The sequence below is a fragment of the Lynx rufus genome, unplaced genomic scaffold (genome assembly GCF_022079265.1).
Source record: "Lynx rufus isolate CCGP_SWC_20201006 ecotype Redwood Valley unplaced genomic scaffold, mLynRuf1.p SCAF_4, whole genome shotgun sequence".
NCBI lineage: Eukaryota > Metazoa > Chordata > Mammalia > Carnivora > Felidae > Lynx > Lynx rufus.
The window spans coordinates 52,714,632-52,742,498 of NW_025814856.1; the positions used below are offsets into that span (position 1 = coordinate 52,714,632).

General features: G+C 42.9%; 1 protein-coding gene across 3 annotated transcripts in view; it reads right to left on the reverse strand.

Annotated features, from left to right (window-relative positions):
• Window positions 1-27,867, reverse strand: part of VGLL4 (vestigial like family member 4) — a 164,863-nt gene that overhangs the window by 19,072 nt on the left and 117,924 nt on the right. For all 3 annotated transcript variants that reach the window (XM_047096226.1, XM_047096227.1, XM_047096225.1), the window contains one exon: window positions 20,134-20,323. In XM_047096226.1, the coding sequence (XP_046952182.1) occupies window positions 20,134-20,323 (190 nt within the window). The remainder of the gene's footprint in view (window positions 1-20,133; window positions 20,324-27,867) is intronic.

Sequence of the window (27,867 nt, forward strand, 5' to 3'; positions counted from 1 at the left end):
GGTTACTCCACATTCACATCACATGTGCTGCACATCGGAGACAGACTGGCCAACGCCTTGCCGCACCATAGGCTTTGCCACTACTCCCTCTTCCCTACGCACACCCACAGGCCGCCTTCCCACACTCGACGCCGGTGGCCACCAGCTCCCAGTGATCTCGTGACTTCTTGATATTAGAGGATAACCTCTAATTTGGTGCATTTATTCAACACTAAACAAAAATTAGAAAGCCAATTTTTCTCTCGAAACCACCCACCTACCTTGACTGACTGACATCAGAAACTTTGTGGGCAAAATTACTGAGTTAAATTACTATATGTAACTGTACTAAAAAGTTTGAAAATTTAAGTATTGTATATATAAACTGATTAAATATTCATCTAATAAAATATAATGAGGGCTCTACCCAATATTCTTTAAAATAGTAATAAAGAACCTCAAAGACCTTCTGAGAGCAAATTATGGAGTACATTAATGCTAGGCATTTAGTCCATTAATTCCCTCTGGGCATCCAGGCAGTCCGGTCGGAACCCCATCTTTCAAAGACTAGAGAAAAAATTGGCCTTTTTTTTTTTTAAACATTACAAGATAGGAACAAGATATGAATTAAAGATTGTTTTGCGGACCCTCATATGCTTGGAAAGGCTATTATATACTAACAATTGATAGGGAAATCACTCATCAATCTCTATTCTTAAAGCAAAGTTCCCAAGGGATCTGAAAAAAACAACAGAGATGGCCTATCTCATTTTTGTATGAGTTATAAAGTTGCATTTTTTTTTAAAGTTTTATTTATTTATTTTGAGAGAGAGAACGAGTGGGGAAGGGGCGGAGAAAGAGAGGGGAGAGAGATCCCAAGCAGGCTCTGAGTTGTCAGCACAGAGCCTGATGTGGGACTCAAATTCACAAACCGTGAGATCATGATCTGAACTTGAAGCAAGAGTCAGATGCTTAACCAACTGAGCCATGAGGCATCCCTAAAGTTGCAATGCTTTACAAATATTCTCATTTGCAAACTTCATAAAATTCAGAACTATCTCTAAGTGTCTGCTTAGCTTTGTTTTACGTGACTAACGTCTAAGAGCCATCCCCTGGACTATTAAAAATCACGTCCGTATCCGAAACCTGAAACCCGGAAAAGAAATGGGCAAAGGAACCTCAGGGAACTTGATGATTCTGTTCAACGCTGAGATGGCATTTTCCCCAAAATCTTGAGTCGATGATTCCAGACCCTTTGGAGAACCTCTAGAGTCTGTCCCCCAATACCCCAGTGACACACCCCTCTCCTTCTCTTGAGGAGTTCAAAACCAAATGGTAATGGTTAATCCTACCTGCCCTTTAAATTAAAATCACCACCCCCAGAGTCCTCACACTGTGATTCTCTATTATTAGGCAACAAATATCAAATCCTCGGGGGCTGGTCTTCTGCTGTCTTCCAAACCACTTACCTCCTCCCTACACACCACTCATCTCAACGGAGTATGGAACACATGATAGATTCATTATTGTCTATTTAAGTGAACTGAAGTGAATATATATATATATATATATATATATTTTTTTTTTTTTTTTTTTACTGTGGTAAAATACACAAAAAATTTGCCATTTTAGTCATTTTTAAGGACACCACTGAGTGGCCTTAAATATTCACACTGCTGTGCAGCATCACCACCATCTCCAGAATGTTCATCTTCCCAAAATGAAACTCTGTCCCCATGAAACACAAACTCCCCATTCTCCCCTCCCCCTTCACCTGACAGCCACCCTCCTCGCATAAACGGAATTGCATACGATTTCATCTTTTGTGACTGGTACACTTCACTTGGCAGAAGGTCTTCAAGGTTCATCCACGTTACAGCGTGTATCAGAGTTGTGTTCTCTTTTCAAGGCTGAATAAACACTCCATTGTGTGCACACATATTTTGTGTATCTATTCATCCAGTGATGGACGTTTGGGTTGTTCGCCCCCTTCTTGGGGGTGAATAATGTGAATAATGGTGCTATGAACAAAGATGTGCAAAAACTGGTTTGAGTCCCTGCTTTCACTTCCTTGGGGCACATGCCAGTAAGCAGACTTGCTGGACCATATGGTTATTCTATGTGAAACTGTTCGTCCTTACAAGCCTTGACAAATCATCTACATGTCTGTCCCTCTCTACTAGAGAAAAATAAAAGGTTTCCAAAACGATGGGTCTTGGCTCACAACAACAACAAAAATGCAAGTCTTGGTAAACACAGCCCAAGTGGCCCATGAGAGAAATACTCATGAATAATGTAAATATTTGACATAAAAATTAAATAAACAAAGAACATCCATCACCCAGCTCACCAAAGTCAGCAAACTCAGGCACACACACGGACCGCAGTCAATGATGCTGTAATCACCAGTGAGCATTCTGGGAGACTCACAAGCTACATACTTGTGGTTCTCATTTCTCACTGTGGGCCTTTAAAAATTAGTTCAGGTCATCCAAGGATGGCTAATGTTAATAATAGTAATAACTACCACTTGTATAACATTAGCATACAGTTTTACACAGTGTTTTGCACATATATTATCGTTAACAAATCTTCTTCAGTCTACAATTCCTCGGCAACTGCCCTGAAAATGTGTTTCTCAAACGATGAAACGAAAACCCCGCTGTGCCTACCTGTGTGGGCAGGTGGGAGCGCCTGGACGCCCAGCTCTCAGGTGGTCAGTTCAGAGCAAGGAGGCGAGAAGAGGGTAGGGGGGTAGGAGGCCGCTCTGTGGAGTTATTTGACGGGTTACTGAGAGATGAAACCAAAGTGCTCACTTTCTATTAAATGTGAAGGATCTCTTGGTCACTAATTGACCCTGCATCTAGAACAACTTACAGACAGGGGACACAAGGAGAATTTCCACGGAGGGAAGCGGTCAAATAGCTGAGGTCAAAACCTCCAGACTGCAATTGTGGTCAAGGGCTTTTATTTCCCTTGTAATTTTCTTTAAGAATAAATGTTAAACCTAAAACATACCCCCTTTTGGAGGCCAACCTGGCAGCTGAAGGGAATAGGAAGAAAAAGCACCCTGTACTCCATGAATCAGCAGCCACTCAAACTATGCACCATTGTCTGGAGGCAGTCACATGATAGCCCGGCCTGGCAATAACACGTCAGCCATCACCTGGAACCTGGTTACTTCCAATCCATTAAGGCAACAATTACTAGTGTGCATTAACCCTTACAGCTCACACGAGTCACCGGTGGCCAGCCCAGCAGTCCCATTAACAGCCCTCTCTCTCCTGCCAGGTCCTCTCAGAAGCAGCACCGGGGACACGGCTCTGATTGGGACGAGGTGCCATCTGGTGAGGGGAGAGGGCTGAGCAGGAAAATCACTGCTGTCCCTTCTGAGCACAGTCAACTCTACCTCTCCCAGGACTCGCTGCCTCATAGTTTAAATTAATTACAGCTGAAAATACAGGGTTGCCATCTGGTTTGAAAAAGCAAGGATAAGGGAATAAAATGAAAGGGTTTTTGGTACTAACCTCACTTTAATCATTGCCAAAGAGCATGAAGACAGCCCCGCGTCCTCCCACAAGAAAGCCTTGGGCCTCACAAACTTGGCAAGCAGGCCCAGGCACAAAAGTGGGTAGGCAGATCGCCTGTCAGAATAAGAGTCCCCGTCTAGGAGGAGAGTTGCAAGGTAAGGGGCCTGCCTGCCCCCACACTGCAAGGAAAAGTTTCCTGTGGGTCCTGGGATAGGTTAGTAACTCCTGGGAGGGTTTATTTACAGAGGGGGTCTTGCCAAAACGTTACATGCATCGTTACAGTTCCATTTCGTGCGCAAATAGATGTGCTGTCAGAATTATAGCATGCGATTTCCTCTTTCTTTGTTTCTCCATCTTCCATAGCATAAGGCTTTTATAAAACTCTAAATAAGGCTAAACAAAACACAGGAGAGGAAGGTTGCTGGAGAAGGGAGCCAGCCCTGACGGCACCATGCATGCACCTCCATGGCACCCCTTGCATCTGGGCCCTCAGTGAAGGAATGTCAGAAATCCCCATTTTTCCTGCGCTGCAGCCACAACTTGGTCTCACTTGTGTTTCGTAGGAAGCAACTTCCCTCTGCTTTCCTCCCACCAGCAGAATCCTGGATCAGAGGCTCTTTTCTGTTAGGACTCGGGCTGCAGAGAAACGCTGACTGTGGGCAGGGGGGGAGGCAAAGGTACCCCAGCAGTACTTGCTTTTCTCTTCACGGGCATTCAGTGGGTGCAAAAAACTACCATGTCTGCAGCCGTCTCCATCGACAGTACCCCAGCGTCAAGGGGCCCACCAACAGGGGCATCAAGCCAGATTTTCAACCCACTTTGAATCATCTCCTGCCCACCATCTGAGTTCGTTTTGACCCAGGTGAGTTTTGCAAACAAAACCTGGAGGTACCGGAGTCCGGCTGCTTTCAGAAAGTAATCCCCACTGAGGCACAACAGTGTTTATTGGAACAAACTCTAATTAATAGCTTACAGTCTTTCATAAACCGGAGATCAGGATGCTAACAGAGAAAGGAAAAGCGGATTATGAAGACCGGCATTTCTGTTCTGGGTAAACACACATCTTCAACTCAAAAATGATTCGAAAGTTGTCTTCCAAATCCTGTCCTGACAGAATCATTGTCTATAGCAACAGTGTCCATAACATTCAAAATCTCAGGAGTGTAACTTTCGAGTAAATGGTACATCTGTCAAACCACAGGAAACATCTGGTAAAATGGTTAAATAAAAACAGAATTTAAACTTCTGATTTCAGAGCTTACTTATGGTACCCAACAAGAGGCTATTAAAACAAATACCGAAAGCACTCTGGCCATTCACAGTGCTGAATGACGGTGAAAGATGTCCTTGAGGGGCAAGGGAGGGAGAAAGCAGACAAGTCAGGAAAAGGCAGGCGGTGCCCCTGCCCTCACACCACCACCCGGCACTTCTTCAGGCACAGCTAGGTCCCCTCCCCTAGCCAGGGCTGACTCCTTCCCTGCACACCCACATCCCCCATGCCACCCACAAAGTAGGCACTTGGGAAATGCTGGGTAAAATGAACTAGTGAAGTAATACACAAACGATACGCTTCTCTCCAGTTTACAGCTAACATGTATTTAGCAGACACAATGATCCTACCATCAAAACAGCACAGATATATGTGTTACAAGGTACTAACCAACACACTGCAGTCCCTTCCAGAACACTCTAGAAGCCTTTTCCATTAAAGAAAAGATTGATTCAACCACTTCCAAATTTTAAACATCTCTATTTCAAAACCACATTAATGTTGAAAAGCAAACGACAAATTAGGAAATTATTTTCCTAACACATCTGATGAAGGATCCTTTACGTGAAAAGTGCTAACACATTAAGAGAAAGAAGATGAATGCCCTAATGGAAAAAAAAAAAAAAAAGGACAAAGATACAGTCACAAAAGAAATCCAAATGGCCAATAAGCATATGAAAAGATCATTCAAGTTCCCTAACAGCAGAGAGGGGGGAAAAAGGGCAAATTACCACAATGATTCCCCTATGAATCTTGCAAAAATTAAATACATGGTAACAGTCACCTGTGTGATGATGCAGGGAGACAGGACATGCACACAGTGACTAGTGGGAATGTGTATCAGTGAACCTGGTAGAGACCAAGCTGGCAAAATAAACCAGCCAAAGTAGAAATGGGTGCCCTCTGACCCTGAAATTCCATCTCAAGAAAAATGGGAAATATGGCATATGAACAAGGATGTATATACACACATCATCCCACAAGTTTCACAAATAACAGTAAAACACTGTAAACAACCCAAGGATCTGCATTTGCTAACAAGTTCTTTGGGTTATAAGCAACATAAAACAAGGCTAGCTAGTTGAAGGGGAATTTACTGGAAGGATACTGTGCTACATTTCTTGGAAATGAAAGAAGAGTTAAACAACCAATACTGGAAAAGGAAAAAAAGGAGGCAGTCCCAGGACCTCGGCAATAGGAGGGGGAAGGAGCATGAGCTCCTGTGAGCCACAGCAGCTGCTGCCTGGAGCTCAGCACCAGGCAAGACGCTTGGCTGGGAGGCACCACTGCCAACAGTTCCAGGTCTTACCGCTCAGTCACCAGGGTAACGCCACAGTCACCTTTCCAGGTCCTACACAGACACCCACATCCCATCACAGCACCAGTGAGCAATTACTGCCATCAAGTCTTAAGAATTCCGGGACTGTTTTTATTAGATACCATACATGCTGCTGAAAATTAGAAGACACCTACACACACACACACACACACACACACACACACACACACACACACACACGGCACCAGTTTTCAGTCAAGAGATTTCACCTGAGCTTCAAATGAATTACTTGTCAGTAAGAAATTGTCAGTAAGATCACACAGGAAGCAATATATGTGGTTTTGCTTGAGTTCTGTAGATTTGGGGGACAAAGGAACAGAGAATGCTCTATCTTTGCCATGAATTAAGTGAAGGTACTAGAATTTTTTTTCTTTTAAGTAAAACTGTTGGAATTATGGGCTAGAAATTGAAATGAACCTTTTGGGCAGTAATAAAAATCTATGAAAAAGGTGATTTAAGCTAACTCAGAAAGCAGGCATGGAATTTTTTTTTTAAGTACGCTTCACACCCAGTGCAAGGCCCAGTGCAAGGTCCAAACTCACGACCTGGGATCAAGACCTGAGCCAAGATCAAGAATCAGACACTTAACCAACTGAGCCACTCAGGCTCCCCCAGGCATGAAAATTTTAATTTGTTCCATGTACTCATCCATCTTGTGTTCCAGACCCCTTGCTGCCTCCTTCACCATGACTTCTGTCCCTTTCCCTCCTCCCCGGTTTCTGAACTTGCACTTCCCACCACGTAACAACCACACACATATCCTAATACCGCCTTTATTTATCATGTACAATGGCATCCCTCCCAGGGCTCCCAGACAAACCATCTCCCTGCCAGAGGTCCAACTGGTATCCCGAGGGAGACCTCATGAGGCAATGACACTTGTCCCGGTCCAGGTCCCCCTTTCCCTTAGCCACCAAAACACCAATCACCACCCACCCACCCTGCAAAAATGGGAAAATCTAGATTAAATGCAAAGTGTACTTTGTAATTGAATCCCGAATTAAAGAGAACACAACTATAAAGGACATTAGTCAATGTGAATATATTAGTAAATTGGATCACATCATTGTTAAAACACACATAAAAAAGAAAGCAAATCTGGCAAAATATTAACAACTGGTGAATCTAGTGAAGGGTGCTCATTTAACTAGTTGTTGAATGTTTCTAGAGATCTGAACTCTTTCCAAAATAAAAAACTGGGGTGGGATACGATGGAGGGAAAGAAGATTGCCAGGTCAGATGATCGCCAACTTTGGATGGTATGTCTAGAATGATCTAACCAAGTACAGGCGAAGTGGGATGTTGGGGACCCTTGAATGGTCTTACAGAAGAGCTGACACAGGGATATGGGAAGGAAGCTGTGTGATGGAGAGATGCCATACACATTAAGATGCCACGGGCAAAGAAAATGTTGGCTTCAAATACCACCTCAAAAGCAAAGTCATGAGGCAGGTTGGATAATCCAAATGGCCCATGAGCTGCTTCCCACCTTCTGTGTAGCTTGCCTATACATTATTTTAAAATTTAACCACGGTTAAGGAGTATTTCAATGATCCATAGTCCAAGAAGGCCCTCTACTGAGAAGTGGGAAAAGGGAGTTTGGGACAGATCACCATAATCCTTGAAAGTCACCCTGAAGAACTTGGATTTTATCTTGCCAAAAAGAAGTCAGAGCTACCGCCCACGAATAAACTTTGTCTCATCCTTCAAATAGGCTCTCAGGAATACGTGCCGACTAGGACACTATGCAGCCATCAGCCCCTTTCAGCAAGATCTCCATTCCCAAGCTTTATCTACGATTCACAGCTCCTAGAGAAAGCTGTTTCCATCGGTGGATATAACTTGCTCTAAAGCTAAAAGCCTAACACAAAATGATGCAGGATCATTCAAACCCAACACACAGGGAAATGGGGCTGCTAGTGATGCAAGCCCGAAGCTATCACACACAACTGAAATAAACATAATGAATCTTTTAGAATAGCCAAATAAACACTTCCGCTTTGAGAACTTTTTAGGTAGACTGGAAACAACACCAAAAGTAGTAAACACTTAGGCAGAGATTTGTTTGCTGTTCTAGTAAGAACAGATCTACTCTTTGGATTGATTTCCACCCGGAAGAAATGTCTGGCCATCCCTCTGAACTACGAGGTGCACCCAAGCTGAAGTGAACTTCTCATTCCCACATACCTTATGTGCACACGGGAGTCAGAACACAAAGCGTAAGAAGAAATATAAATAGAGGAGTTGCGGGGGTGGGGGGGAACCACATTTCATTCACACAATAAACTCTGAAGGCTTATTAACTCAGAGTCAACATCAGGAAAAGATCATTTGATCCAAAACAAGCATCACAAGCAGGACTAGTGATTCAGACTGTAAACTGCAACGGCCCAGGTCCTCGGGAGTTGCACTTTCCTGTCTTGGGGAAACAAGGGGTAGGGAAAGCAAGGCAGTGGAGGTAGTGATGGTGGGGTTCCCTCTGTTCCAGAATGTTCCCTGAACTAAAACATTGAGCCTACAAGGAAAACATGGAAACAGAGTAAGTGGTACCACTCAGAGTTTATTACATATTTGAAAGCAATTCTTAAAATCTTCCCCAAAGGGAAATTTTGACAGTGCTCTCATAGTGACTTGTTCTTCATTCAAACACTTATTTAGCACCTAGCAAGTGGACATTGTGCTGGGTGTTAGTGGAACCGACAGGAGTAAGACTCCGCTCCCTCCCTGGAGGGCCCTGCAGTCTGGGAAGTGGAGCAGACAGATGGACACACCATCACAGCAAAATGTTATCATTTTATACAAAGAGACGTTCATCGCAAAGCAAAATGAACCATCATTTGCCAAGAGAGGGAGGCAAGGAAAGTGTACCAGGAAGGAGTGAAGAAGGCACATGGGCTCACCTCAGCAAGGCAGGAGCACACGGGCAGAAGCCCCCAAATGCAGACGTCTGTTCAGTGTTTTCTGGAGCTGACTGGGAGTCATGGAAGATTCCAAGAAGAGAGTAAGACTTCAGAAACCTTCTGAAGTGGCAAGACCAGTAAAGAGAGCACTGTCATGGAAATGGGGTTCTAAACTATGGCCCAGGCCAGTACTGACATGGACAACAGTTAGTAGACTGATGCAGCAGGCTGTGCACCAGTGGGTTCGACATCAGAGAGGAGGCGACTTCCAAGCCAAGTGGAAAGACAGCCGTTCCATCATGAAGGCAGGGGACAGACGTGTCGAAGAAAGGAGCTACTAAAATCAATTCCAGCCAAGCATCGCTGACCTGAGGAGCACACACAGTATCCAGGAGGCAGGTGGCTCTGGTGGGGGTGAAGGGTAGGACTCAGCGAGACATAAAGATTTGGGAAGCCTCTACCTGGAGAGGTAGGTAATTCAAGCCCTGAGTTGTTGGCATGTGACTTCTTCAGAAGGATCTGCACAGTAAGAAGGATGCAGCCCTGCAGAATGGCAATAATGCCTAGTCTTTGAAAGATCCTGGGTGGAGTGGGCACAGAAGTAGGAGGGGAACCAAAGAAAGCAAGAAAGGGCCATGGGAACCAAGGGAAAAGAGACTTACAAGGAAGAGGAAGTCCAATAAGATAAGGAATTGCAGGTTTCCTTCTAGATCTGGCAATGAGTGGGTCCCCAGTGAATGAGGGAGAGAAGTCTCATTAAAACTGCTAGCAGAGATCAAGGCACTGGACTGGGAAGTGGATATGGAAGTAGAGATGATCTGCTCCCTAGAAACAGCCCCGAGGGGAGGAGAGAACTAGGGATGGAAGATGAGGGACATAAGTTCAAGGGAGGGAGGACCTCGGGCTTTGCTCAACTTCTCTGGACTCACGGAACTTCCCGGAGAGCCCCAGGCAGGAAAGATGGCAGCCAACAGTCCCAAATCCAGGAATTACATAGTCATTTCATTGCAACAGTTGGTACAACAGTACAGCACCAGACCTTTGAGAGTCTGAAAGTTCATAATGGAATTTTGAAACCAAATAAAATGTTCTTTTTGTTAGGCAAGTAGGTTCCCTGGAATATTCCTAATAGGTCTCATTAGAAAGGGATAAAGAATCCATGGCCAGTCACACGTGATTAACCCTGGGCTAAACGATGTTTCTGTACATCGGACTTCTCAAAGCCTGAAATGTGCTACCATGCACGACCAGACCCAGAAGACTGGGTTAAGTACTTCCCAAACTTACACCAGGGAACACCTTTTTCCTTAGAGCATCTGGAGGCAAGAGCATTCTGAGACCATCTATGGGCAATGGTGCCTTGATTCCCTAAGGAGTGTTACTTCAGCAGTCACATGCAGGAAATCACTCCTGATGTGTTAGAAAACCCCACAACCACTCCTTGATGGGCTCAATGACAGAGACAAATTTAGGGAGGCAAAGAGGTTTCAGTTCTCAGACTTGCTTCTCAAGTGACCCAACCTAGTTAAGAGTTGGTTTGTTTCTTCCACTCGACCTTCAGCCAGTTTCTGGAGCTGGTTTCTATGTGGACGCATTAGCTGCATTTCTTAGATCTCTTCAAGGAAGGGAAGGCAAGAGGTAGGATAATTTTGAGGAGAGTATGCTGGTGAAATTTGTTTCCTTCTTTTCTGCAGTACATGTTGCCTCTCTTGGGGCCATGAAGGCTTGGATCCAGACTTCAGATCCCTTGTTTGGCAAGGTTTCCAGCTACTGCCAGATTCAGAACACTACTGCAACATTAAGTTCTCTAATTATGCTTTGGAGACAATTTGTGAAGAATTTTCAAAATGGAGAGGGAAGGAGGAAGAGGGCTGCTTTATGCAGAGATTTAGCAAAGAAGATAGAGACCAAGTGGTGGCACTTATCAAATAAAAACGACACCAGACACAGAATGCTGGGCTTGTAAATAACCTCACTATGTGTGAGCTACATATAGCACAGGCAAATAGTGGGTTTATAAGCAAGATCCTAGAGGAAAATAAAAGAACCATCAGCACTCACACACATACCATGTTTCTTAGCTTTCTTCTTTCTGGTCCTTGGTCAAATCTACTCAAATGACAGCACTTCATATACTTGGACAAACTGGCTTTGTATGGCAATAAGAGGTTTGTGTGGTCATAAAGCAACATCAAGATTAATCCTCTATGTATAAAAATAGCTGCCATTGTGTTCCCAGGGCAGAAGCATCTTCAAGACAATGGCACTCCAAAAAGAGCTTTGGAGCACAGAGAATCAGAGTGGGAGGGAGAAACAGCCAAATCCTGTGTTGTTTTCTTTCCTCAACTTCTGAACAAATGCCTCTGACTTCCTCTGTAAATAAAAAGTCCTTTTTTCTATTTTAATGTGCCACTTTAAAAAGTGACTTTACTCATCCTAATGGAAGTTTTCTGATATATCCCTAATGTTCTTTAATTCCTCTCTAGGAAAAAAGTCCTTCCTTCTCAAGGTTCTATTCCCACTTTTACATTCTTTGTGACAAAGATAAGCAAGCACCACAGAGGTCCCCATAGCAGATCAGAAGGCAAACGATGATAGCCCTGTTTTCTCTACTTCTTTGCTTCTTGGCACTCCTGGCATTTCTTTACTCTGTGTGTTATTTGGCAGAAGAACACCAGTAGCAGGATGGGTATCTCCCTTTCCAGCTCTCTGCAAAGACTCTTAAGGCAGAAGTGATGCCTGCTGGGAAAAGGCTGATGTCAGCTCTTAAAAGCACAGCTCCCTGCTCGGATAAGGAGGTCTTTGTTTTCAGCTGAACTGTGAAAATGAGAAAATGCCTCTAGCCTGACAAACAAGCAACCCACACAACACAGGTCAGGCCTGTGACCTTTATTTAAAGGTACCACACTTCATTAGCAAAACACTTGCATGGAACTCACAGATGCGCCTTTAACGCCACACGGGAGCAGGAGCGGCCATAAAAAAACCCAGCTTCGTTTCCATCCCTGTTAAGGCTGACCCACAGCTCTGGCTATGGTGTTAGGGGCACAGTCTCACACTAAACAGTTCTCAGATTATACTTCCCTAATGTGAAACATTTATTAGACCCAGGCTCCCTCATTTATTTTTTTTAAAGTAAATACACATATTTGCTGCACGTGAGAGGAGAGTTTTTTTTTTTTTAAATCTTGTTTAACATTATCTCAGTTTCTAAGTTAGTTATTTAGGATAACTAAAATAAGGCTATAAAACAGCCTCCTGAATCCCTCAGAACACTTTTGGGAATGCCAAAATACTGTGTGTAGATGTACAGAAAAATACAGAATTTCAAGGCTAAAATGTCCCAAGTTTGAATGACGCCAAGAAGGATGTGGGAGAAAAGAGGGTACGTAGTTTGAGGGATTCTATTTCAAGAGCCTCTGATTTATGAAATCTGGAGCAGGGGTGGGGGGGTGGGGGGAGGATGTGTCTCTGTAGACTTAAAGCCAATTTTAAACTGCTCCAGTGTGAATCTGTTAGACTAAGGTTACTATTGGCCTGTGCGCCACTAACTTAAAATTGGGTTAGAAATTTTAAATAAGAATTAAAACAATTTAAAAAGCACTTTCCTGGGCATAAACCAACCAACCCGCTTGTTTCTTCTTGCAGGGGTCCTCACCTGCACAGACACACCGTTTCCAGCCTCTTCAACAGAAGCTAAGTGGCAGCTCAGCATCTCTGACGGGGCAAGCACTGCTTGGGAGGCTTTGCCTCATGGAAGTTTTAAGGGCTGACAGCGCTTCATCACCTTAGGTCCCTGGTTCCTGCTGAAGCAATGTCTCCACCTCTCATCCCCAAAGCATTATCAGTTGTGTTTTGAGAGTGCTTAAATAGAAGATCGTTCAAAACTATAAGGCTTTAGGGTCCTTTGACAAATGATTCATAGAGACTGGATAACCAAGCTATTAATATAAATGTAACCTGCTCACTTAGAGCACTGGCTTTAGGATCAGACAGCCTGGGTTTTGATTCCTGTCCCTGTGACCTACTAGCTAGCCGTGCAACCTTGACCAAGTTACAGAACCTCTCTGGGCCTCATTTTTACCATCTGTAAGTGGTGATAATCATAGTATCCACATCACAGGGCTGTGAGGATGGAATGAGATTATGCCCATGAAGCACTCAGCACAGTGCTCTCGATACACAATAAAGAGTCAACAGTCACTGTTATTAATAAGCCCTGATGCAAAGGCTCTCCTGATTCTCTGGACGCTGGCAATGCTGACCTCTCTCCATGCTCAGTGATAAAGTTTGCCTCTCTGGAAGGCTTATGAAGACTCACACACATCTGTAACATGCTGTCTATAAATATGTATTATTTTACCTTACAAAGTCCCAGTTTACCTTACAAAGTCCCAGTTGTCAGTAGGGTCAAGGTACTAAAATAACCCTAACTCTCCCATTTCCTCTGGGTCTAGAGTTAATATGAAATGAGGAATTGCTTCCTTTACTTTCATGAAGTTTGAGGAATAGTCTCTTGGTAGAGTGTGTCCATATGTATCCTAAAGGTACTACAGGAACTAAAGGCACTAAACATACTCAGGAGATACAAGAAACACAGTGTGATTACGTTGCCAAGCATTTTATACACAGACATCACAAACTATAAATACTCCAGAACATTTGAGGTACCATTTACACAATCAACTCCATTGCACAAAAGTAAAGAAAGTCCACAGGAAAACCCCAAAACCCATTTGAGCTAGTAATCAATAAGGTGTTTTGGGTTTTTTTTTTTGTTGTTGTTGTTTTTTTACTGAGTTTCTATTCTATGACCAGCACTTGATATCAAACGCTGCCTCCAACTTTTTCTTAAGCTGACAGAAGTACTGGTTTTGAGTTTGTCAGTTTTTCCCTCTTTTCTATTCATGCTTATGGAGGGAAGAGTGAACTAACTTGGGCCATGGGGTGGGGGGGAAGGGAGTAAGAATATGGAGTGGAGGGGAGGAGAAAGCTAGGCACAAGGAGAAAAGAGAGAAAAAGGAAAAGCAGAGGAAAACAGAGAAGCCCAGAGACTGGATCCGCAATCAAGGATAAAGCAGAATTGGCTACATTAGGCTTGAGAAAAAACTTCAAAAGAGTGGTCACAGAAGCAAAGACAACAACAATGGACACATTTCACACCAGGACAGTATTTCAAAGGAGCGCCACCCCTGAGGAGAGGCACGGTTTTCTTTCACTAGCCCTTCCTCAGTGTGGATTGCTAACTTGGTCTGTGGCAAACTCAGCTGGTTAGAGCACAGGGCTAGTGACCATGGCTTTGATCCCAGCATGAGCTTATGGGTTTTGGCCCATCTGAGGCCAGGGGCAACTACTTTGCAACTGTGGAGCATTGATCAAAAGAGGATGCCTGCCCCAGTTGGAACATGAGCTCAGAGAGCAGTCTCTTGAAAGTGGGTCTAATTCAATTCAACACAGAAATTATTTAGTACCTACCATATACTGGACATTGGACTGGTGAAGTGTCATAAATATACGATGTCCATCTTTTAAGATGCATGTAATCCTGTCTCAGGTAAGAAACAGCTATGGCATAATCAAAGGATCTTTGGTTTTGTGTCACACACAACAGGGTTAATCCCACCTCCACTACTTTGAACACACGATCTTCTCAGAGCCTCAGTTTCTGCTTCTGTAAGTAACAGAGCTCTTATACACATGCACACACCTTAAAGAGTCACATTTATTACAAGAGTTAAGTGAGATAATATAGTTAAAGTGTCTAGCATAGGATAAGTATACAGTAAGCACTCAATAAATGTTCCCTTCCTCTCACAGGTGACTGACTGAACAGTTCAACAGCAAACCTTCAACACACACAAACCCTACCACATACTTTCATACACACACAGAGATGAAAACTGCTTCATATCCAAAAATCATCTTAGACTGTACTCTTCAGCACGGAAGTTATCGGTCAAGCAGCCCAAAACAAGTCTCAAAACCAGTATGAGTTTAGCCTGCTGTTATAATGCATCAATTGTGTGCCTTCAAGAATTTTTACTATACTGATACACAAGCTATTAGAAATGCACAAGATTATCATGGGGCGCCTGGGTGGCTCAGTGGGTTAAGCATCCGACTTTAGCTCAGGTCATGATCTCAGGGCTTGTTAGTTCAAGCCCTGCATCCAGCTCTGTGCTGACAGCTCAGAGCCTGGAGCCTGCTTTGGATTCTGTGTCTCCCTCTCTCTCTCTGCCCCTCCCCCACTCACACTCTGCCTCTCTCTCAAAAATAAATCAACATTTAAAAAATTTTTTTTAAAAATGCACAAGATTATCTACTGAAGCATTATCAGTATTGTAAAACGTTGGAAATTACCTAAATACCCAAAAGAGAGGGGACTGGTTACATGAATTCTGGCACATGCAGGCAGTGGAATGCTATGCGGCTGGAAATAAGGATGCAGAAGTGGCAAGAAAACACCTCCGCGGGATATGGTTGAATGAAAATACCAGAGTTCAAACGAGCATAAAGTGTTTCCTTATATGTAAGAGAAGGAAGGGAAATTGAGAAACCATTCACCTATCTGCTTACTTTAGCAAAAGAAACACAAAAAGGTTAACACCCTACAGAAGGAGCAAAAGGAAGGAAGGAGACGGCACAGAGTGACACTCCTCACACTTTCAAATACTTTTTAATATAGCTTTGACTTTTAGAAGTATGCTAATGGTATACATGTCGAAAAAATAAAATGAAATCAACAAGGGTGGAAAAAAATCTACAGCTGAATGCAAACAGAAATGAGTGAATCCAACTATATATTTTAGTTAACTCAATACTGGGGGGCGTGGGAGGGTATGTAATGGACTACAAAGTTGTAAGTATTTTGGTTTACCCTCAGCACAGAACAAAAAAAGAACTGCCAACAAATCTTTAACTCTTATTAGGTTTATTTTTCTAATTGGTATGGGCACAGCAATTCTGAAACTATTTTATGTGAACTATAGGAATGAACAATAAATAAATGTGTTGCTGGGAAGAAGGGAGATGCAAATATGGAATGGGGGAGGGTGAGGAAGAACTCTGTGGAATTGGATTAGAATTGGGAGTATTAATAATAACTGATGATTTCCTAGCTGTTTCCCCTGAAAGGGTCTAGAAAGAGTGCTGTTCAAAAGAACTTTCTGTAATAGTAGAAATATTCTATGTCTGGGCTGTCCAATATGGTAGCAGCTAGCCACATGTGGCTGCTGAGTTTGAAATATGGCCAGTGTAACAGAAAAACTGAAATTTTAATTTTTATTTAATTTTACATTTCAATTGCCAAGAGCAGCTGGTGTCTATGATATTAGACAACTCAAATCTAAAGGCAATGACACCATACTAATACCTAGCACCCAGACTGTGGCTTCTAAATCCTATTCTCCACTAAAATGAACCAGGGTCCCCTGGAGAAATGGTTGATTCCACGGCTGGCACAGGTAGGTTACAAGAGGATCAAGTTTGCCAGAAAATAACAAAGTGCTTTATTCACCACATTCACAGCTATAAAACAGGAATCCAAGAGTCCATATGGGTAAGAGAGAAGGGAAAAGGGAGCTCTTCCTTAGCAGATCACACTTGAATATCAGGATCCTGGAAAAGAATTACTTCTTGGCATTTCCATGAAAGGAATCCCAATAGCCATGCCCCTATACCTTACTTAATCCACTTCCTTTCTAAGAGATGCGGTATCTTTCAAATAAGACATTCATATTCTTAACACTTAAGAGACTATTTATTTATTTCTCTGAGTCACCACATCAACAAGAAAATTAATGAGTTCAAATGAGTATCAAGGGTTAGAATAGGAGCCCAGGAATTCTCAATTTCCAAGTTCCAGAGACTAAGGAAACTCTCTTCTCTCTCCTCCTCTTCCCTGAATCAAATCAGATGAAATTTAGTCATTCTCTGTAGCTTTCTACTCTGGCTCAGAGACACTTAATCTCCTCCTTTCTACTGGAAAACATCTCAGTATGATGGTTGTAATGAAATGTAGCCAAGCTTGCGTCTTTGAAACGCTCTTACTAGCTGTCAAAACTGTTTTTCAACAACACTACACTCCATGCCCAGAATTACTGTGATTTCTTTAGTGATAAAGTAAACAAAACACATTTTCACTACACAACATTAACACGTACTGAGAAGACAGAAAGCAAAAATCATTTTGTAATCTCCTTAAAGAGACAAATATACTAGACCATTCTTCTCCAAACAGGTATCAGTTTGTAATTTATTATAAAAAAAATTTCTTAGGTATATTAAATAAAAAGGAGGGAACAGGCCATAGCTCCAAGAGAAAATGTTTCACCAAATCAAACAATAATAGTAAATATCCTACAACATGAAGAAGTAATAGATACAGCATCTTTCCAATCTGTGTACAAAATCTGTCATTCGGCTCTTGGAGGATACAAACAGAAACATTGTTACTATTGCTGAAACAAACAATTATCACAGGTGAACAGAGAGGCCAGAATTAACTGATCGTACACTGACCACCTTTCTTCCATAAGTCTAGGGAGGATGGCCCATGGGGCTGCTGCTATTTCTATATTCCTGAAACTCTGCATGATGACATCAACTGTTGAGTTGCACATGAAATCTAGCAATTCTATTTACACTTTAAATCATTTGTAGTGTCCTCAATGTAATTATAACATAGTATGAATTATTTATAGTCACCTATACTTCAAGCTCATATGTGCAACGACCCAAGGAATCACGAAGTCATTTTCTAACTGCCTTAACACTGTAATAATAATATTACTGATGACTCAGGCAGGGGGTGCTCCCCACTGGCCCCGCGCTGCATTTACAACCATCTGGTGAGGGAACAACTACCATTACTTCCACTGAAAGATAAAGAAGCTGAAATTTAAGTCCAAGACATTCTGACTGAAATTCACACACACTCAGACATTAAATTCACCACAACAGTATTTTTATTCTCTATTGCTGTTATCAATATCAGAATAAGTGACTTATTAATAGCAAGAGTAATAGCTACTATCAACTGAGTGTCGCACTGCACCAGACTCCTTGCACATGGTGGTTCTCGAGCTCACAGCAGCCCTCACATGAACTGATATCATTGCCATTTTACAAAGAAGGATATTGGGCCCAGGTAAATTAAGTGACGGTCCAAGGAAGTGGCAGAAATTGAAATTTAAACCAAGGCATGTTTGCTCACAATATATATACCGTTTCAGGGCCACTTCCCCTTTCTGTCCAAAAACAAAAACAAAAACAAACAAAAAAAACCCCAAATGTCTATTTGGGTTTTAGGAAAGAGGACAAGGAGAAGAAGAAATTCCTCGTAACAAAAGAAGGAACAAACAGTTGAGCACCCAGGACCTAAATGACCAGCCTCTCCCTATCTGGGAGAGCTCATTGTTTTGCAGTGAGTGCCTTGTCTCTGGATTCCTGATTGTAGCAAATTCCAGGGCTCCAGACTGCAGCTCAGCCTCTGACTAACACTACAGTGATTTATTTGAGGATAAATACCTCTGTCAGTGTGTCTTATGACTGAACACAACAGTCCAAGCGGGATGGAATGCATGGAATGCCCAGGGCTGCTGGCGCTGAGGCAGCAGAGGGCTGCTGGCCTTATCGGCTACCTCTCACTGCGCAAGGTCTCCTCCAATGAGAAAACAGGAACTCTCTGAGCACTCATGTTCCTGCCAGAAACAGCAGCATCCTCAGAAATCAGAACTGGGGAAGCCAAGCATTTTGAATAATTATGTAACATTAATTCACGCCCGGGGAAGGCGGGGGACGAGGAGGATCTTTTTACCTGGATATACAAAGCTACGCCTTCTAATAATCAGGCCTACCTCCCCCTCTGACAAGCTCCCACACTCTGATAACGCCTAACGGCTACACAGTTGCCAGAGCAGACTCTCCAGGCAGCTGGCTGGTGTCTCCAAGTCCTGAAAACATGTGAAAAAGCATTCGACCCCCTTTGTGGGGCATGCGTAGTAAGAAGAAAGGGCAAAGAGGAACCCACAACAAGGCGCACAGAAGCATAGCTGTTTTCCTAATGTGAATGTGGTCACGCTGCACACATTCAGAGAACTTTCATTTCAACCCCTCTGTGTTACAAGTCAGGAAACTGAGGCCCAGAGAGTTGAAGCAGCTCATGTGATGATCACAAACAGTGATGGTGGCTGACGGAGGACTGGTGCTCAAACAGCTACAACAGGCTCACACGCCAGAAGTGATGAGCAGCACGTTATCACAAACACAAAAAGCCATCTTTCCCACCTTAGGAAGGTCTTACGTTTTTACCGTGAGCACACAAGGTGAGAATTAATACATATACTGTCAAGAAGTCAACAGCAGCTTAACACGACCTCCCAATGCCTACGTCATTCACCTTACCGCGTCTCATTCATTTAGCATCTCACATCATCACAAGAAGAAGGGTGAGTACTATGCAATAGATATTCTGAGAGAGAGAGAGCACACTCACACAACTTTTATTACAGCTTACGGTTATAACTGTTCCATTATTAGTGACTGTCACCAATCTCTTACTGTGCCTAATTTATCAATTAAACTTGCTCATAGATATGTATGTCTAGGAAAAAACAGAGCATATGCAGGGTCTGGTACTGTCTGCATATCAGGCATCCACGGGGAGTCTTGGAACATATACCCCACAGATGAGGGGGGACTACCGTACTTTTTCACGTACAATTCTAGACTCCCAAGCAAAACATGTTACATAAGCCTGTCTAGGCGCTAACCTTTCCTTCCATTTCCCGGCCCATAAGACATTCACCAAAGATTGATTCTCCTAACAACCATCATCGGTACAGGCCAGACAAGGCAGTCTTCAGTCAACCACCCCCAAGATGCTGGAGGAGAAAGCTAACATCCGCGGGAGCACACACACAGGGTCAGGAGGAAGGAAAGAAAAGGTCACCTCTCCACAAGTGGTTACAATTAGTTCATCTCCTGCCTGGCAGGTAAGCATCGCTCATCTGTCACTTCACAGCTGGCACAAAGTTGCCAGAGAAACATGGCCCCAGCACAGAACGCACGGAAGCCAACCCCAGAAGACCCTCGCTTCAGAAAGAGGGAACTTACAGATGGGGGTTGAAGATGCGACTCATCTTGGAAGCATGGTCGTTTTCACAGTCCAGGCCATCGTCCCCTTGCTCCAGGCTGAACTTCCTCTTGCTGGGACTGATGGGCGGGGGGCCTGTGCGGTGACTGGTGAGGGCAGATGCCACAGGGAGGGTCTGCATCCTGGGTTCTCCCCTGAGAGCAGCTTCACCTATGCAAAGAGAGAGGTCGTCGTCATCAATGAGCAGAAAAAACGCCCCACCGCAGCGCCCCGCTTCCCCGCCCACCCCTTGCAAAAAGACTCCCGTGGAAAGTTTTGGCACATGACAGGCTGCCTGCCATTCTCAGAACACGGCCTGAGTGCAAGGTTAGCTGCCAAGCACAAGGCATTTTACATAAATGTGGTTTTCTACACAATAACTCATTCCCCTCTCCCAGCTTTACTGAGATGTAACTGACATACAACACTGCCAGTTTAAGGTGTACAATGTGTTGATTTGATACACTTATATATTGCTAACCCCTCCATCATGTCACATAATGACCATTTCTTCAATAACTCTTTAGGGTAGAGTTTAAAATTAAAAGTAACAAATAAAGTAACAGAACGGTAAAAGTATTGACCACAAACCATCTCAAAAGTTAATTTAAAACAATAAAGGTCTTTTCAACCCCGTACCTGTAAGAGAATGACCTAACACAGGCTTCATTAGAACCTGAGTAGAAACTCACTTTTCTTGCCTGTTACATTTTTATTACATTTTTGGTATGTTATTTTTTTTTAAGAATGAGGAAAATTTATAGGTTCATAATTCACATATTTGCCCCAAAAGTTAAAAGAAATAAAAACACATTGTTTAATGAAAAATAAACATTTCGTTCTTACAGAACACTAAAAATGGCACATTAAATATGTTTTGGCTATTATCAGCACAAAGTTCCTGCATAGGATTTGACCTGCACAGGTGCAGTTCTCACACATTTTCAAAGCTGAACACTCAAATTAGAAATCACATTGTGACCTGACTCCAAATCTTGGTGTTTTTCATTCCTGTAATTACAAAGGCTTTGCAGCAGGCAGTAACTCTGTGCTTCATTATTAACTAAAATAAGCATGACCCTTTATTATAATAAAGGTTTTATATCTTCTAACGTTTGTAAACAAGAGTAATAATTACTTGAAGAGAAAATTTCAAGTTTTCTAAGTCATATGGGTGAGGGGGGACCTAAGATTTTCACAAATAATAACCCTTTTGTTGTGCTATTCTTATTGGTCTCTAAGGCCTGACCAATTTTGTTTCCACTCGGTCACAATTTGAGAGAAATATTAGGATAAAGTCAACTTCATCTGAAACCTTGTGGTACCTAAGACAGGAAACCTTTGTTTGCCACCGCTAATTTTCATATCATCACAGATGTGTGCACAGGCTTAACAGTCGTTTGCTTCATACACATATGACAAATATGATTTTGTTAGGGAAAGGAGTGAGGGAAAAACCTCCTGAATGTTTACCAGGAAAAATAAAACTTTTGCCAATTGAGTCAGCAAGATATAAACTAGCAAATATACAGTGACCCCATAACACACCTCCAGGCAGGATTTCTTTTAGGGATTTTGGCCCCAAAGCAAACTGGAACTTTCCATTTTAAAGAAATAGCTAAAAACAGGCCATAGGCTTCCCTGACACATTCAGACATTCAGCAGGATTTTGTTTGTCCTCTACTTCCTATTTATGAATTTTTGATTGAAAGGAGCAAGCAAACAGGGGAGCCTGGGTGGCTCGGTTGGTTGAGCATCCAACTCTTGATTTTGGCTCAGATCATGATCCCAGGGTTGTGAGACTGAGCCCCACATCAGGCTCTGCACTAAGTGTGGAGCCTGCTTAAGATTCTCTCTCTCCCTCTTCCCCTCTGCCTCTCTCCCCCCCACTTGTGCTCGCTCAAGCTCTAAAATAAAAAAAATAAAAAATTTTACAAAGCAAACAAAAAAGCCATGCTAACTAATATTTATACTGTGATAAATCAGAAAATATTCTTTCCAAATACACCCCCCTCTCTTGTACCCTCCTCCTCCACAGAAAGGGAAGGGGAATTTCCAATGTAAAACGTCAATAGCCCAGCTAACTTTCGGAGCAGCCCTGATGACAACCCCCAGGAACTCAGCAATTGCAAATCAAGTCTCCTCAACATGGCACAGAGAGCCACCATGCCCGCCACCCTGTGTTTCTCCACATCCTTGGCAGGTTCTGTGGGGAGGAGTAGTCCGGCTCTGTGTGGACCCCTGGGCTTTGGAAACCATTTTATCAGATGCCAGATGTGGAACGACAGCAGTTGCCATGGAAACCTACCACCACAGCAACAAATTCAAATCCACCCCCCCCCGCCAAAAAAAGTCACTCATCACAACACTAGAATACACTGCTAAGCAAAAAGCAAAACTCTTGCAGTAAGAACAACGTTCCCACTCTACTCCCCAATTTCCATCTTAACATAAGCTTGTTTGTGTTTGTTGGCAGTCTACATTCATCCAACGAATGCCCCGCTTATCTTTAAGACCGAAATCGCTGGTGTCTGACACAGAGAGAAGAAAGTCTACAGGAATCCCTTGAAAACTGGAATTTCTAACCTGGAGGGTGAAGGACCCACAGAGGAACCACGGGTGATTCTTCCCCCTGAGGGGCTGTGACGAAACTATACCAAACCCCCTAGAGACAATGGGGACATGCATGCTGTTAGATACTGCTGTTAGGGCCTTGTACACTTGGATTGCCTCAATGGACAGAGAAAACTGTGTGCCCAGACATGCAGGGAACTACCCAGGGTTAAACAGGCTTAGTGCAAACAAGAACCCGTGCCCTCGGCCTATCAGAATGACATCTCCTTGTAAATGCTGTGCAAGGCCCACATGTGGCTTACAGCAGAGGAACTGAGGGTATAAGGGAAGGAATCCACAGTTAGAAGTGCAGAAACAGGTCTGGTCAGTGAGACACCTTCATTCATTTTTGGGCCCCCACTCAAGGACGCTAGTCCGACTCCTTTTATTATAAAGTAGGATTTGCTACTATTATTGTATAAGTGGCAAAGGAAGGTTAAAATAATTTTAGTAAAATCGAGGAGAACACATAGTCTGAGAGTCAAGACACTGGCAGGACACTGTCACTTTATTTAGAACTGGGAGAATATGGGCACACGCTTCCCCTCGAAGTCCTGCCTCCAACAAGGGGCTGGACTAGCTAACACCTAACTCTCCTGCAGCCCTCCGAATTAGCGACCCAACTCTGATCCACAGCCCTGTAATGGATCAAGTAGGAACCAGCCAACATTTACTAAGTGATTACTCCTTGTTTAACACCAAACCAAGGCAGCAAAAGGCACAGTGTGTGTCTCAGGTGCCATAGGTTTAAAAAACTAAAAAACGAACCCATAGTCAACCCAACTTGGAAACCACAAGATTAAACAAAGTTCACACAAATTTCTTCACTACAGACCTCTGTGTCCTCTAAATTTTTTTTTTAACGTTTTTATTTATTTTTGAGACAGAGAGAGACAGAGCATGAATGGGGGAGGGGCAGAGAGAGAAGGAGACACAGAATCGGAAGCAGGCTCCAGGCTCTGAGCCATCAGCCCAGAGCCCGACGCGGGGCTCGAACTCAAGGACTGTGAGATCATGACCTGAGCCGAAGTCGGATGCCCAACCGACTGAGCCACCCAGGCGCCCCAAGACCTCTGTGTCCTCTAAAGCACTTGTCTGTCTCCAAGCCAGAAACACGGCTGTGCCGATTTTACTCACCCCCACCCCCATGCTCCTACACATTTCTGTAAACTCAGTCTCCCACAGCAGCGTTCTGGCTAGCTCAACCCACTGTAACCCCAAACGGCGGGGACTTGCCAGTCACTGATGAGATACCCTGCAGGCTGCTTCTCCATTTATAACCAACAAGTGGTCCCATGACCCTCTCGGCCTTTGCTCCTAGTATCCCCCTTTGTGAACTCTGGAAATGTCAGCCCTAGAGGTTAAACTAGACTGGACACCACAGCACGAAGACCTCACTCTCTAACCCCAGGGCTTGTTCCTCCAATCTTCTTCTTACATTTAAATCCTATGTATCCGGCAAAGGCCACTTAAAATGCCTCCTCCTGCAGACTGTCTTCCTTGACTCCTCAATCTTAAAGCTATGTCTCTTGGGTTGAGCATTCAGCTCTTGATTTCAGCTCAGGTCATGATCCCAGGGTTGTGGGATCAAGCCTCAAGTCGGGCTCCATGTTGAGCAAGGACCTTGCTTAAGATTCTCTCTCTCTCTCTCTCTCTCTCTCTCTCTCTCTCTGCCCATCCCTGGCTCTCATGTGTGCACGTGCGTGCATGCACGCACGCACGCACACACACACACACACACACACACACACACCTCTCTCTAAAATAAAAATAAAGTCATCTCTTCTTCTGAATACCCATAGAAATTTATCCCTATGATACTTCCCTTCCTACCTTGTTTTATGCTCCTGGAAGCAGGAGACATTTAATTCATTTCACGTACTCAAGAATGCAGAGCACAATACCTTCCACATAGTAAATGGATGGTAAACATTGAATGAATAAATGAGGCATGGCAATGGGGTGCCCAGGTGAGAGAGTTATAGGATATGTTACAGATCAAAGTTGTGAGAATAAAGAACATTAAAAGTTTTAGTTAAGAATAAATTATTTTTTAAAAAAACTCTCAGAACTCAGCAATAAAAAGAACTCAATTTAAAAATAGGAAAAGATCTATGGGGCACCAGGGTGGCTCAGTCAGTTGAGCATTCGACTCTGGCTCGGGTCATGATCTCGCAGTTGATGAGTTCAAGCCCTGCGTCAGGCTCTGTCCTGACAGCTCAGGAGCCTGGAGCCTGCTTGGGATTCTATGTCTCCCTCTCTCTCTGCCCCTCCCCCACTTGTGCTCTATGTCTCAAAAATAAATAAACATTAAAAAAATTAAAAAATAAAAATAGGAAAAGACCTAAATAGACATTTCTCAAAGAAAGATATCTATCGCCTCAAAGAAAGATGGCTATCATTAGCCATCACAAATCAAACACAAATAAAAACCACAATGAGACACCACTATACACACACCAGGAGGGCTCATCAGAAGACAGAAAAGAACAAGTGTTGACAAGAACGTGGGGCATTTGGAACCTTTGTGCACTGCTGGTATGAACATAAAATGGTGCGACTGCCATGGAAAACAATTTTGGGCAGTTCCCCAAATGGTTAAACATCGAGTTACCGCATGACCCAGCAATTTCACTCGGAGGCATACAACCAGGAGAAATTAAAACATATATTCATATAAACACTTATACGTGAATGTTCACAGCATTATTCACAATAGCCAAAAACCCAATGTCCCCCAACTGACAAGTAGGTACAGAAAACATGTCTATCCAGAAGATGGAACATTATTCAGCCATAAAAAGCAATGAAGTACGGATTCATGCTGCAACATGGATGAACCTAGAAAACAGTACGTTCAGTGAAGGCAGCCAGACACAAAGGGCTGCTACTGATTCCATTTACATGAAGTGTCCAGAATAGGCAAATTAGAGACACAAAAAATAGATTAGTGCTGGAGGCTGCAAGGAGGAGCAATGGGAAGTGACTGCCAGGGAGTAGAGGGTTTCTTTTGGGAGTGATGAAAATGTTCTAACATGGATTGGGGGGGGGGGCTGGGTGGCTCAGTCCGTTAAGCATCCACTTCGGCTCAGGTTATGATCTCACGATTCGTGGGTTCGAGTCCTGTGCTGACAGCTCAGAGCCTGGAGCCTGCACTTCAGATTCTGTGTCTCCCTCTCGCTGCCCCCCTGCCCACTCTCTCTCAAAAACAAATAAATAGACGTTTTAAAAAATGCTCTAAAATGGATTGTGGTGAAAGTTGCACAATCTGTGAATATACTCAAAACCACTGGGCTGTATATGCTAAATGGGTGAATTGTATTGGCATGTGAATATCTCTACTAAAGCTGTTACCCTCACCACTAAAAAATAAAAAAAATATTTATAAGTAGATGACAAAAGACTCCAGTATCATTAGTTCCTTTCCTATCTCAAGTTTTTCACACTGAACTGTTCAATGAGAACAAGCATCCATTAATTTTCCCTGGAATGAAAATAAACCTTGTGTTATTATAGCTACAGCTCTCTACAATGTTAAAGTTGGGTAATTTTTAAAAAAACTATTAATTTAAGCAAAAACAGGTCAGGTAGGCACTTGGATTCACCAAGGGAACCCTTCACCAAGGGTTCTATTAAGGTCCAGCTCAGCTTTTAATCAGACGGTGTGTGAGCCCCCCTTGCATGCTGAGGGCAAGTGCTGTGAAAAAGCAAATGACCTAACAGACTCTGACCACATGCAGGGAAGGAAAGAATACACAACAAAAGGAACTTAATCTGAGGTGTAAAAGACTTTTTGCACTTGAATTAGCGTATATTCTAAATTTCACAATGATTTGGTAACTGAAAAAAAAAAAGTATCTTTTTCAGAAATAAACAGGAGAAAGGAGATCCAAGGAACTCAGTGTTTTAAGTTTCTCAAGCTGGTCTCACTAGGATTGTCAACTTTAAAAATATATATATATGATTGTAACAAAGGAAGTTTAGTTTTTAAAATGCATTTGGCCTCTTTATATAGGGATGGGTTACTAAGAAAATGCCCAACACATGCAAAGATTACATAACTGCTGTTCTCAGTCCTGGTAGCAGTTCTAACATAGGGATCAAAAATATTCCTTAAATATGTCTTCCAACTGGAGATGAGCAAAGATTTTTGGCCCAAAATTTCATAAAAATCAGCATCTATTCATTTCAATGGGAAAAAAAAGAGTTGAACAGAAAGATAAAGAAAACCGCTTAGCTTTATGATGTGCCATATAATGATTCTGGTGAAATATCAGAAGAAAATTCTGCTTTCTAGTCAGAATACGGTGGAGGGAAAGCAAGGCATGGGGACAAGACCCAGGGACATGTGGCCTAGTTTCAGAATCCTGCACAGATTCTAAGACTCCTTACTTGCTACATTTTAATATAGCTGAGATTAAAGTTTGTCTTACATTCAATTAGCATATTTTCAAAAGCGAGACAGTTTCTTTCTTAGTGGGACGTGAAATAATGGTTGGTCTTAGACTGGATACAATATGGAACCAAACTGGAGGGCCTTCAAAACAGCACTGGTCTCATTAGTCTGTTTCTTCATTTGTAAACTTAAGTGATTTGATTATACCACCTTAATGGCTTAACTTTTGCTCTAAATGTCTCCTCCATTTTACGTAAGGGCTATCTTCCAATGTTAAGTCATAGTTTAGCTGCCGATGAAGAAATACTCAACTTTTATAGGACACACCTTACACAATAGAAGAAAAAAGTGATTCCACTATGTGTGCTTAACTAATTTACCTCATCCTTGAAGGGGATGTGATTAAAAATCAAGGAGACTTCCAATTCTCAGTGTTCAAGTTTCACTCACGTATTCAAATACCCTAAGAAAACTGTAAGTACGCTGAAACTGGAAATAACTATCATCTAGTCCACAAAATGCAGATTCGACCCTCATACAATGGGATGATGAAGGCCAAGGTCTTCAACATGGAGGTGAGACAACTAATTTGGTTCAGTGACCATAAGGGATTCCAGGGAAAAGCAGAGGCAGCTTTGGAACCCGGGTCCCTCAGCTCCCGGTCACCGCATCGCTTCACCAGCTCTGTGAGCCAATCGCCACACGA